The sequence below is a fragment of the Microtus pennsylvanicus genome, chromosome 3 (genome assembly GCF_037038515.1).
Source record: "Microtus pennsylvanicus isolate mMicPen1 chromosome 3, mMicPen1.hap1, whole genome shotgun sequence".
In the NCBI taxonomy this organism is placed as follows: domain Eukaryota; kingdom Metazoa; phylum Chordata; class Mammalia; order Rodentia; family Cricetidae; genus Microtus; species Microtus pennsylvanicus.
Window position 1 is genome coordinate 112,837,915 of NC_134581.1, and position 13,595 is coordinate 112,851,509.

At 41.9% G+C, this 13,595-nt stretch overlaps 2 protein-coding genes across 2 annotated transcripts; both read right to left on the minus strand.

Moving 5' to 3' along the window:
- Positions 1-942: 942 nt before the first annotated feature.
- LOC142846402 (caspase-1-like) lies at positions 943-8,755 on the minus strand. The gene is made up of 3 exons (XM_075966867.1): positions 8,636-8,755; positions 7,777-8,043; positions 943-1,081 (listed from the first exon to the last, which is right to left on the minus strand). The coding sequence occupies exons 1-2, from the start codon at positions 8,640-8,642 to the stop codon at positions 7,778-7,780; spliced, it is 273 nt and encodes a 90-aa protein (XP_075822982.1). The 5' UTR covers positions 8,643-8,755; the 3' UTR covers positions 943-1,081; position 7,777.
- Positions 6,735-7,437, minus strand: LOC142846401 (large ribosomal subunit protein eL19). The gene has a single exon (XM_075966866.1). The coding sequence runs from the start codon at positions 7,401-7,403 to the stop codon at positions 6,813-6,815; it is 591 nt and encodes a 196-aa protein (XP_075822981.1). The 5' UTR covers positions 7,404-7,437; the 3' UTR covers positions 6,735-6,812.
- Positions 8,756-13,595: the final 4,840 nt, after the last annotated feature.

Below are 13,595 nucleotides of genomic sequence, written 5' to 3' on the forward strand. Positions count from 1 at the left end.
TATCTTCATCCCCCAGAACACAAGTCACACCAGCCACACCTTCCCACTTGGAGTTGAAAGTCAATGCCAGTACATTCTGAAACAAGGTTTGAAGAAGGTCTGCTTCAGAAAATGGAGTCCTCAGGTCTACTCTATTACATTCCAATTAAAGTAGGTTTGTGAACTTTAAATAAATAGTTACCATAGACTAAGATCAGAAATATTATATCAAAGTGTCTTTGTGGCCGGGTGGTAGTGGCGCACTCCTTTAATCCCAGCACTCGGGAGGAAGAGGCAGGCGGATCTCTGTGAGTTCGAGGCCAGTCTGGTCTACAAGAGATAGTTCCAAACAGGAACAAAAAACTACGGAGAAACCCTGTCTCGAAAAATCAAAAAAAAAAAAAGTGTCTTTGTGGTGTGTACATGTGTATAACTTGCAAGGATGCAGTGTTACTAAAATTTCAGAATGAAGACTTCATTTGCTTTCCATGGCTGCCTGAAAGCATAAAAGTAAAGAACTGGTATCTTTTTTCCTCTTTTATTGTTTAAATCGCACTATATTCACTCCCCTCCCTTCCTCCTGTTTCCCCTTCTACCCTCTCCCATTTTACTAGTTTCGTGTCTTTAATCCCAGGACTCAGGAGGTATAGGTGTGAGGATCTCTATAATTTAAAGCCAGCCTGGTCTACAAAGTAAGTTCCAGGCCAGCCAAGGCTACATAGAAAAAAGCTGCCTTGAAAAACTACCACAAAACAAAATGGGTGGTGGTAGAACCCATTTAATCCCAGCACTTAGGAAGCAGAGCTAGGCAGATGGAGTCAGTTGGTATATCTTAAGGATTGTAATGGAACCCTGAATAAAAAAAGAGAGAGAATTTGGAAGTCTAACAATTTGACAATCTCTCATGGCTTTCTCTGATACTGCTTCATCTTGAATGGAGTGATAATGCAAAACAGAAGAAAATACATTAAAACGAAATTTATTCAAAACAGAGAACCAATGATGACATGGGTCTGTGAGAGGATTTTTCCATCTCAGAAGAACACATACTCCGGAAGCAGCTCTTTGAAATGACTGTAGTGCATCAGATCACATCTTCATTCTGCAGAAGAAGCAAAGGGTTATAGGGAACTATCAGATAATATGATCTAAAGGTTTCCTTATAGAAGGGAAAATTCACAATAGGTAGACCTCAGAAGGTGTCTATAGATTGACATTATGTAAAGATACCATTACACACACAAACACACACACACATACACACACAGACATACACACAGTCATAAGTGCAAACAGTTAACTAGCAAATAATATAACTGTCACAATATTATTTGCATAATCAACTTATTCTGTGAAAATTTCAGCATCAATACATATTCTGAAATGTATATAATATGGTATTTAGAAAGATGGACAAAATTTTCCATCGTTTCTGTAAAGGACTTAATCTTCTGTTTCAGAACCCTTCACGGACATCATTGTTGACTGGTTGCTGCTGTATAGCAGACATGACCAGGACATTGAGCCCTTCATTTTCTTAGATACGTTTACTGAACATAAGTACATCCCAGATTCTTTTCCTATGTGCACTGAAGTCAGCTTTGGCTATGCTAATTTTCTCTTTTCAGATATTACACTATTCAGAGAGAGAGGGACAGAGGACAGAGATGGGGAGAAACAGTCAAAAAGAGGGGGAGACACACACACACACACAGAGAGAGAGAGAGAGAGAGAGAGAGAGAGAGAGAGAGAGAGAGAGAGAGAGAGAGATCTGTATTATAAGTTCTGTTACTCTAGAGAACACTGACCTAAATAGAAGGAAAGGTTCTGGCAGCAAAGAGGTTCTACCAGTGAGTGTGGTAGGAGGACCAGATCAGGAAACAAGGGAATATATGAAAGGTTAACCTCAATGAACATGGAAGTAAAAAGCTATATGAAAACCTATGACCTTGCAGCCTAAGTAACAATTCTAAAAAGGGCAAGTAGAAAACCTATGATATGAAAGGATGGGTTTGGGTATAGGAATATTGTAGGTTAAAAGTTCCAGTGTGTATCAGGGAGATAAGATGGTAGAAAGGAGAAAGTCAGTGGCAGATTAATCAAAACTAGGAGGTATAATGGAGCCTTATAAGATCCCATTAATTTGTCAGTTAATTAAACATATATTTTTAAATGAGCTTGAACAGATATATCCTCTGTGGTTGGTCAGTGATGCTCCTAGAAGTCATCATTATTATATGGAAATCTCAGTGCTAGAAATGGCTTACCATCTTACTACCTATTGATTAGCGAGGCCCCAGAGGCATCCGAAACAACAAAAACCATTGCTATTACTCTTGAATGCTATTTCATCTAGATCGTAAGACCTTGTTGCTGATGACACCACACACTTTGGCAGTAAGAAATAGAGAACTGAATCTTAAACTTATGGAAAACCCCTTGCTTTCCAGATTTCCTAGTATTGTAAGATGTTATGCATGCTAATGGGGAGGAAAAGATATCAATAGACCCAGGTAGCACGGGACATTGTGTATTTCAATATTGATGTATCCAGCAAGATGTGTCCACTGGTGAAATGATGACAGTGACATGATTGTTGGGGGTAACCACTCTTTCTTAATTGGATCTGAGGCCACAGGAGGTATTTTATGCCTGATACTGTAACCCTCATCAAAGAGCAATGAGATCATAGGCCCTAGCCAGCAAGGTAGATTTAATGTTGTTCTGTTAAATGATCATGGTATAAAATTTTCTTCTAAATATTTACATTTATATCCACCAATTATGAGAGGATATCGACCCTGGTCTAAGAAGCTTATGTCTTCCCCTCCCCCACAGCGTGTTGTGGTTGGCTCAAGAACATGGAAGTATTGTTTAAAGTGTTGAGAATACATGACTTTAGTAATAGATGGGGCATGAATACCTCCCCACACAAATACACGGGCACTCTAAAACTAAGGAAACATTACAGAAGTGATGTGGGTATAATGTAAGAGCTGGAGTCTGGGATAAAGGCTCCTTGTTACAAACACGAACTCAGAGAAGCTATAGTTACTCACAGAAGTTGGAGCCAGTTAAAATTCTTAGCATGACTGAAGGTAACTTCTCAGAGAAAATTATATGTAGGAGACATCAATGCAGAGATGCTGTCCTACAGTTGGCAGGATGGAAGCAAAGTATGGTACAGATAAGAGCCATGCCAAGAAGCCCTTCTTGGGAAACAGGCACATGGAATCCACAGAAATATAGGCTAGTAAAGAGGAAACAATATAATAAAAAATATCACTATAATATTAAAAGCAGTGTTTTGCCCATTTCACTGGACAAGGTAAGACTTAATCCCAGCACTTGGGAGGCAGAGGCAGGCAGATCACTGTGAGTTTGAAGCCAGCCTGGTCTACAAGAACTAGTGCCAGGACAGGCTCTAAAACTACTGTGAAACCCTGTCTCAAAAAACAAACAAACAAACAAAAAACAAAACAAAAAAAAAAACCTGAGAAAAGACTTTGTTTATCTGATAGTTCAAGAAAAATGGATGAATTTATCAGGTACCTTAGGCCTGGGATGAAATTTCAGAGACAAGTAAATCCTCTGGTAGGAAGTGGAATGTTAGAAATGATTTGGCAGAACAGAATGAGTTATATCAGCACATAGATCAGGTTTGGAAAATGCTAAAACAAAAACATGGGAAGTTACAAATAGAGGGGCATCTCTGTGACACTTGGAGACAGAGGTATAGAACAACATGGTGCTAAAGTCTATAGAAGCTAACTAGATAAGACCCCAAATTCAGTTCTTGTGAATGTTACGAAGGACTTAAATCCTATGACACCCTTATGGGTGTCAGTGTTAGCTACTAGACTCCAATATAGGGAAACAATGTTTCCAGTAGCGGGAATCATTCAGCTATTTCTCTAACATTGTGGCCAGGGACGATTGCATTTGAGGACCATGAACTTTGACTAATGCAATTTAGGTTCCACATTAAATTACAGATTTAATGGTATTCTATCAATGCTAAAAGTGTATGGGGTTTAGGTATATGCTGATCTAGCTGACCCTAAATTCATGGTGAACCCCAGTAGTATCAGAGACAATGAACATCAATTGGTAAAAATCAATATAAATAAAAACAAGTTAAATGGATTAAGCATCGTTTAGAAGTGGGGGTTTTCCTCCTAGTGTGCTAAGTACTACTTTCTTTTTGGAGGTAGAAATTTTTTGCCCAGCACCAAAGATGCTTTATACAAAGACATCAGCTATGGTGGCAATAGAATGCCAAGGAAGTGGACATAGGAACATTGCAAAGAAGGAGCCCACAGGTACATCAAAGAAAGCACGGCACCACAAGAGCTAGATATAGGTAGAGCCCATAACTGGGGCACAGAGAAATAGCCAAAACAGGAGGGGGGGGTCTTAGCCCAGAGGTGGTGGAAGCAATCCAAATGAAATGAATATAAGTATAAACCCAAATTAGTAGGAATCAGTGTAGCTCAAAGTAAGAAGGCACTATTCCATCTTGGCCATAGGCTAAATAAAGCAGTTAAAGTAGCCCTATCCAGTTTATGAACAGTAACGAGATGTACAAGCATCCCACAAGAACACCCCAGGGGAAAGAAGTGAGACAACTCAGTGATAAAGATTTTGGCTTAAAAATAGCAACTAAATATGTTAGTCTTCCCCATTCATGTAACTACCCAATGTTCTTCTTTTGATAAAAAAAAGTTCAATAAAAGTGAGATTTTTTTCATACTGCTTAATCTTTCCTAACATTTATTTTTCAGCATCTACTTAGCTTGCCAAGGACAACTGTCACTTATATGGAATAGATCTCATATCCTAGAGATTCATAACCACTAGAAAAGCTCCAGTGATTGTTTCTGAGGCAAAATGGCCTAATGCTTAGTCTTAGACAGACAAGTTGATCATCCCTTGACAGTGCAGGAAGCAGGGTTGGTAGAGGAGATAGAAAGAATGAGATAGCAGGAAGGGGTAGGGTAGTATGCAACATTTTTCTCCCAATAAAAACATCCATCTTTTACAAAAGCTCCTTAGAATTCAGAAAGCCCTAAATTGTCACTTGTTAAAACTCAGAACATTCTAGAACAGGGATCCTTAATATTCAAGAAATAAACAACCCCAAAACCTCAGGAAGTCCCTAAAACTGACCAGGGCAATAGGCACTCCCCATATTCAAGCTTGTAGAAGCAGTGAGACCAGCTGAGGAAAAGATACAATCAAGATGCCTGCCTAGACTAACAGAGGTGCCTAGCAGAGATGTTCTGTGATCTATCAAGCTGTGTACTTTATATGCAGAGTTCAACATGGTGTGGGCATTTAGTGATGCAATGGCCTCTGAGCTATTCCTCTTCATGTAAGAAGCTTACCTAAATTCCTATAAATGACCCCAATGACTCATGGTATCAGGAAGGTGGGATTGGGTGTTCCTTTTTTTTAAAATCATCATTTCTCCATGTGGGGTGAGAAGATATTTGTTCATCTTTCCCCAGGAAGAATGTCCATCAACACAGTAGTACCTCTCCAGCTGTGTCATCCACAATACACACGACGTTCCTCTTACACCTGATGCCCTCCTTGATGCATGTCCGATGTCCTGCCATTACTATTATCATTGCCATTACAATTGAGGCTTCATTTCTTCAAATGGTTTTTGCTTTTCTCCAAAAGAAATCTTAGCTTGCCATAGTATGCCAAGCCTCAACTGCTTTCCACAAACCATCAGTCCTTCATTATCAGTTCTGTGGTGTGGGAGAATTGTCTGTATTCTGTCAATCATGTTTTGAATAAATGCGGATTGGCCAGGCAGGAAGTATAGGCGGGTCAACCAGACAGGAAGTAGAGGCAGAGTGATGAGAACAGGAGTATTCTGGGAAGAAGGAAACTCTTCCCCCAGTCCTGCCCAGACCACGGAAGAAGCAAGATGTAATCTGCCTGGCTGAGATAGGTACCGAGCCATGTGGCTAATGTAGATAAAAACAATGGGTTAATATGAGCTACAAGAGTTAACAAGAAGCATGAGCTAATGGGCCAATCAGTTTTATAACTTATGAGGATCTCTGTGTGATTTTCCTTGGGGATTGCCAGCTGTGGGGTATTGGGTGGGACAGAAACCCCAACAAGCAGGCCCCTCATGTTACAGTTCTGTAAATGACTCTTATAATATCAAGATGTGTTCCAAATTTGAGATATAGCCTGGCACCTAAGACCACAATTGTCTGAACTTCTGTGCTGATCCTAAGGAACTATTTTTCTATTATCTCAAAGGAATCCCAGAAGGGTTCAGGTCAGTGGTGCTGACTGGAACCAATCAAAGTTGTTGTTGTTGTTTCTGTTATTTTTTAAATCTGAATCCTGAACAGTGGATAGAGATTCTTGACCATAATATCATCACATGCTCCCATGAATGGCTGGTGCCTAGTTACTAATAAATCCCTTGCTCCTCCCTGATACTCCAAGAATTATGCCTTCCTAATTTTCATTTCTCTCAAGATTCTCCTTTTCCAAATGTCCACTATAATAGATTATTAAGCTTTACCCATGTACCTAATGGTTTTCCCAGACGAAGGCTCCAAAGTTTCCACATTACTTCCCTCAAATTTTTAAGGTGATCACAAGAACCTTGCCTTCAATATCACTTGATTTCTGTTCTAGTTTTATTCCTTCTGCTGAAAAAAAAAAACTTTCCAGAAATCTATAGAGTAGAAAATGGATTTATTTTTTTTTTTTTTTACCAGACAAAGGCTTGTTTTATTTTAATGACTGATCCACCTGAGGCCACAGGCAGCCCACTATGTACAGACTCGAGGAAAGCTCTATTTCTTGGTCTCTTCCTCCTTGGACAGAGTCTTGATGATCTCCTCCTTCTTGGCCTGGAGGCGCTCCTCCCGGCGCTTTCTTGCTTCCTTGGTCTTAGACCTGCGAGCCTCAGCCTGGTCAGCCAGGAGCTTCTTGCGGGCCTTGTCTGCCTTCAGTTTGTGGATGTGCTCCATGAGAATCCGCTTGTTTTTGAAGACATTCCCTTTGACCTTCAGGTAAAGGCTGTGATACATATGGCGGTCAATCTTCTTGGATTCACGGTATCTCCTGAGGAGGCGGCGCAGGATCCGCATTCTTCTCATCCAGGTCACCTTCTCGGGCATTCGGGCATTGGCAGTACCCTTCCGCTTTCCTATGCCCATATGCCTGCCCTTCCGTCGAGCCAAAGTGTTTTTCCGGCATCGAGCCCGGGAATGCACAGTCACAGGCTTCCGGATGATCAGCCCATCTTTGATCAGCTTCCGTATCTGCTGACGGGAGTTGGCATTGGCGATTTCATTGGTCTCGTTGGGGTCCAACCAGACCTTCTTTTTACCACAGCGCAGGACGCTGGAGGCAAGCCTCTTCTGTAGCCTGAGCATACTCATGGCTGCGGACGCAGCAGCGAAAGGGCAGAAAATGGATTTATTTAGCATACACTTCAGTTTTCAGTTCTTTACTGAAGAAATGTCAAGAACAGAGAATAAGCACACCTTCTTGCCTGCATGCAGTTAGCTACTGTTCTCTCTCTTATAATGTGCTTAAACTGTCTATGGAATGGTACCACCCAAGGGCATTGCATCAGCCTCTATCAATGAACAAATTTCACACTCCTCTATAGCCTACTGGATACTACATAATATTCTTTCATGTAATCAAAATAGGATCTAATTGAGAGTCAAGATTAACCAGCACATAACATAATAAGAAAGTTAACATTGAAAAAAAAAAAGATAAATATAGTGGGAGTTTAGTTCTTACTCTAGGAGAGTTGGAGAACTCCTGCCAGGTAGACATCTTCATCACAAATGTAAGTGAGTAGAATTTGGCTTGCTTGGGGACCTTTCCTGATGACAGTATCACACAGGTCCCGTGCTTTGTCCATAACAGTATCATTTACAAATTTTATTCTCTCCATCTCTTCCTGGTTCAGGACTTTCTTCTCCAAGAGTTCATCCAGCAAGCCATTTATTGTTCCTTCACCCACTGAATTGATGAACTGCTTCCTCTTTGCTCTGAGGATGTTGTCTGTTTAAGGCATAAACATTTCTCAAGTCAGGAAAACAACCACATGTTCCTTTCCTGTTAAAAACAGCTTGGCCTCTTTCAGAATTAAAAAGTAAAATGTCCCTTTCACATACATCTCTTACCCCTTTCTTTTTGCTATATGTGCTATTTTCCCTAAACATTACACAAGAGTATAGGGGGAAACACAAGTTACTGTCTTTCTATTAGGACTCAAAAAACATAAACCTCATCCTGGTTCTACATGTTTTCAAAACGGATTAATAAAACAAAGAAAAGGCGACACAACATTCTTCTTTGAAGCCTGTATCTCAGTTCCTCATCTGGTTGTGTCAGTCAGACTAGGGCCATGTAATAGTTAAGATTATAATGTGACTGCAGGAAACAAGTACATCAGCATTTCCTTCTGGCCCTGGCCTTCACTCTCTGTGCCTTTAAGAATCTTCTGTACAGATTTCTTCCACACAGTCTTCCCTTTCCCAAGATTCAGCTCACTTAAAAATCCACAGGAGCTAATGACAGCTTCCAGAAAAACCACCCCTTTTCCAAATGACTTATTCATAACTTATCCCCTTTACAAACAGGGACAACTCACCAGCCATGGCGTTTCTCTCCTAGCATGTGGAGCTACTGAAACTGAAAGTTCCTTTCCACCAGGGCGTGTATGCAGATTGCACAATAACTGCTATTCCTGTGTTCTCATGCTTCTTTCCCTCATTAACTTACCCCTCTGGAGCTCTGACTTGTCAAGGAGGAAACCTGGGAAATGATCTTTGCAGAACACTTGGAATGGCTCCTGGCAGGAAGGGAGAATATCCTAGTCTTTAACAAAACAATGAGCTGGGACAAAGCAACAAGTGGGGGAGGGAGGTTAGAAAGGGAAGATCTGAGGCGTCCATGGGGGATGAGAACAGGGGTGAAGGGAAGAATGGCTCCCACAGGTGTTTCTGCTGCAGCTCAGTATGTGATTGGGAGACCTGGGCTGGGAAAACAGAGGGAAGACTAGACTTGCAGGCAGCTTACCTGAGAGGCCCAAGAGCTCTGAGGATTAGCAGGGGTGCCTGCTGGAGTTGGGGCTGGAATGAAGCCAGGAGTGGAAGAAAGGAGGTTGGAAGGAGAAGGTCTGTGGGGTCCATGGGAAATGTGGGAAGGGAAGTGGTACAGAGAAGGGAGGCTACAAATGGAGTTCTCTAGCAGAGACAGGTGTGAGAGTGTGGGAGCCAACTATGATAAGTTAAGTATGGGCAGGCCACACATAGTGTTATGGTTTTCCTCTCTTTAAGAGACAAGACATGCCCACTCCCGGCAACCCCTGCCCTTCCCCCACCATCTGAGATTCCATCTGTCCTCTCTTGGTGCATGGGCATGTTTTCTAGGGCCCTTCTCTGTCTCCTCCTCTTTTCTTTCTTTTTCTCTCCTCTTAAGTAATAAATATCCAATTTTATTCTATATGATGTGTCTGCCCATGTGCCTTCCTCTACCCCCCCCCCTGCTCACACCCACCCGCATGGTGGGACCAGCCTACTCAGCCACTCACTTTGCTGGGACCAGCAACCGCTCCAGGGTCTGGCAGCTGTCTCTGTCTGGGACTAGCTGCTCTGGGGGACCACCAAGGATCTTGCAAAAATCATAAAACACAAGAAGTTCTTTACTTCCAACCATTATCACATGCCAGAGTAGGACTCAGCCCTCAATGTGGAGATCTGAGTCTCATTAGTTTACCCTGAAGCAATGCCTGGCTACAGAAAGAACCACAAATGGAGATTACCTGAGCACTACCCAAAAACAGACCAACCAACAGAAATACCTAGCATTCCAACCACTGTAGATAGGACTCCCTGCGAGAACACAATCACTGGGACACCCCCAGACAAATGTCAGTCAATCAGAGGTCCTGAACCTCAGAGGCACCTCACCCTCACCTTTACTACTATAAAACCCCAATTCTAACTGAGCTTGGGGCTCTCTGTTTATTCCAATACGTTGGACATGCAGGGAGACAGAGTTTGCAAACTTGTATAAAACAAAGGCTCTTTGCTTTTTCATATGGGACTCAGTTTCCTAGTTGGCTTTTTGGAGATTTGAGCATAACAAGAGCAGGGAACTGAACTTGGTGAGGGGGAGAGGGTGATGAAAGTCTTCAGTGCACTTGTCTGTTTCCTGGCCTACTAAGCTGGTGTGTTCACAGGGAATACCTACTGGTGTTGGGGGCTGACATAATGGGATGGGTCTTGGAAGGGAAGCTTGAGGAAGAAGACTTTTGTGAGGACAGAGGAAAAGGAGAAGGCAGCAGGTATTCTGGTTCAGGGCTGGAGATGAACTGGGGCTTGGATCTGGAGGAGGAGAAGTGTGCTGCCTCTGTCAGACTACTCAGTTTCCTGACAGAAGCAGCCCTTGAGGCATCCGGGGTGCCTTCTAAGGCTGGGGCCTGGAACAAAAATCAAGGAGCAGGGCTTGTGTTGTGAAAAAAATCACAGCTCTCATCTTAAAAGTAAAGAGATAGTTTATCCTGAAGCCATTTTTTGGGCCTAGGAGCACAGGTATTTCTAGGTTCCTCGAATTCCATGCTCCAACGTGGAAGCAGTTTCATGACATTTTTCTAGTTGTAGGGAACCAAGAAAGTCCTAAATCCAGGTACTTTGTGAGTACAGCAGACACACTGAGATGGGGAAAGCTTTGCTCTAGTCCTAAAATTTTCCCCAGTGACGACCTTAGCTCTGTGATGATGCAATCTCATGATTTCTTGAGTTAATAGCTTCTAAGTGTTTTTTTTTAATTTATTTTTACTACGTTAGTTCAGATACAGAGTGTGGCAAGGAATAGCTGTTCAGAAGACTAAAATTAGCACAAAATAAAGTTATTAGCCCCTGATCCTACAAAATTCCAATCTTTCCACAGTATAGAAATTCCAATTGGTCCATCATTTTCTGCAGACTCAGAAGTGTCTTCTTGGAGATTTTATTCACATCCAGACACAGCTTTTCTGGTGGGTAATTTTCCTTTATACTTGCGATTAGATGATTTTTATTGGACTCTTGTATTTTTCCGTAATGCACATATTTAAGGAATATGAACTTCTTTTAAAATCTTAAAGAGTAAGAAATGACACTAAACTACACTGCAGCTATATGATTGAAGCTTTGACTGAGACATGCATACTTCTCAGTCACATTAGAAACTAAACAGAGAAATCTAGAAAATGAACTTCACTGAGGACTTTTGTCCTAGAAACACATGGTAATATAGTAGTGAGGCATACAGAACCAGGTGATATCTGGAAGGTTGTTAGACTGGGATACATACTTGGGGAAAAACATTAAACAATGTGCCACAGTTTGAATTAAGAGTTCATTGTTGTCCTGGCTTACTATTGTCAACTTGACACAAGCTAGAATCATCACAGAGGATAGAAACTTATAAGAGAAAATGTGTCCATAGTGTTTGGTTATAGGAAAGCCTGTGGGGCTTACTGTAATTAGTGATACATATGGAATGGGCTCAGACTATGCTAATTGGAGTTCTCCTTTGGATGATGGTCTTCTCTTCTATAAGAAAGCAGCCTGAGAAAATAATGGGGAGCAAGCATGTATGCAGCATTCCTCTACAGTTTCTTCCTGGGTTCCTTCATCTGATTCTTGCCTTGTTTGAGTTTTTGCTCCCAGTTTTATCCTTGCTGTTGAAAAAAAAAACTTACCAAAGATCAATTGAAAGGGAAAGGGATTTATTTAGCATACACTTCACTTGTCAGTCCATTGAAAAGTTTCTGTACCCCGATAAGCCTCTCTGCCAATGCAATAATCCAAATCAGAAAAAAATCAAACCAAATTAGAAAAAGCCCAGGTATAATGGATACCAGCACTCTCCCCAGAGAGGAGCAAAGGGAGGACTTCTTTGTTCTCTAGGGTGCAGTTTAAATACCCTGTGGGAGTGTTCTTGAGCATCTCTGGGGAGGGGCCATAGTTTGTTGGACTTTCTCAGGGGTGGAGCCTGGACTGAAACAACTCCCAGGGGAAGGGGGGTTTGGGATAGATAGAACTTCCACCCAAGCATTCCAGACTCTAGATGTATGGATGCCTGGGGCTGAGGTAAAAGGTAAAACTTGAACACAAGCATTCCAGACTCTTTGGCTATATGGATACCAGGGACTGGAGTAAAGCTTTAACCCAAACACCCATTATTGAAGACATGTTAGAAACAGAGAATTAGCACAACTCCTTCTTGCCTGTTTGCAGTCAAGTATTGTTCTCTTTACACTGTGGGCACCACCCATTGTAAAAGCTGCATGAGCCTGTATCAATGAACAAATTTGACACTTCTTCATAGCTTACTGGATACTAGGTAATATTCAGTTCCTTCCAAAGTAATCTAGGACAGGTCAAATTGAGAATCAAGGTTTATTAGTGTATAAGAAAGGAAGAAGTCACACTCTGGATAAAAGAAGGAAAGGAGGAAGAGGAGAAGAAGGAGAGAGAGAGAGAGAGAGAGAGAGAGAGAGAGAGAGAGAGAGAGAGAGAGAGAGAGAGAGAGAGAGCGCTCTGGGAATTTAGTTCTTACCCTAGGACAGTCCCAGAATTCTTTTTTTTTTTTTTTTTTTTTTTTTTTTTTTTTTTTTTTTTTTTTTTTTGGTTTTTCGAGACAGGGTTTCTCTGTGGTTTTGGAGCCTGTCCTGGAACTAGCTCTTGTAGACCAGGCTGGTCTCGAACTCACAGAGATCTGCCTGCCTCTGCCTCCCGAGTGCTGGGATTAAAGGCGTGCGCCACCACCGCCCGGCAGTCCCAGAATTCTTGCCAGGTAGCAGTCTTCTTTACAAATGTAATTGATAAATATCCTTTCATTTTTCTCTCTCTTCTTTGTGTATATACCCCATGTTTACCCTCAACACTATCTATATATGCACACAGCATAAGGAATGGAGTCTTTATTAAGACTAAGAGCTAACTGCAAGCCCCGGTTTCTGGCCTCCATATTTGGAGGCCCCATCCCTGTACCTGCCAAGTCTTGACCCCTCTCTTGAGGAGGGTCAAGATGAGCCTGCCAAAATCTTGACCACACCCTCAGTCTTCCCTGCTTCCATGGAAAGTTTCATTGTGGTCTCTTTCCTCTATATTTTGCAGCCTCCCAGAACCCCCTTGCCTAAGAGCACAGGAATTCCATTAAGCCTGAATATTTCTTAATTTGGCTTGTTGTGATTTGGCTTGATTGGGATTTTTGCACTGGCAGAGAACTTGTGTTAGGAAAAATTCCTAACATATTGGAGGTCCCACCGAGATAGGGTGGCCTTTCCATATTGCCCTAGACCCTAGTCTTTCAACAATCTGAGCTCTCTATGCCACACTAAAACCTGCTCCTGGGCTATAGCTCTGTCTCTTGGTGAGTCCCTTTTTCTTGTCTATGCTATAGGGTTTTCAGGGGACCCATTCATATTTACTTTTGTCAATTATCAGACTCTTGTTGAAGCCATGAGCTTGCACCAAGAGTTTGACCTCAGCAGTGGCCAGACTGGCAAGACGGGGCCTGGTTGAAGTGGGCTTTGTTTGCTCCAGGGATGCCTAGCA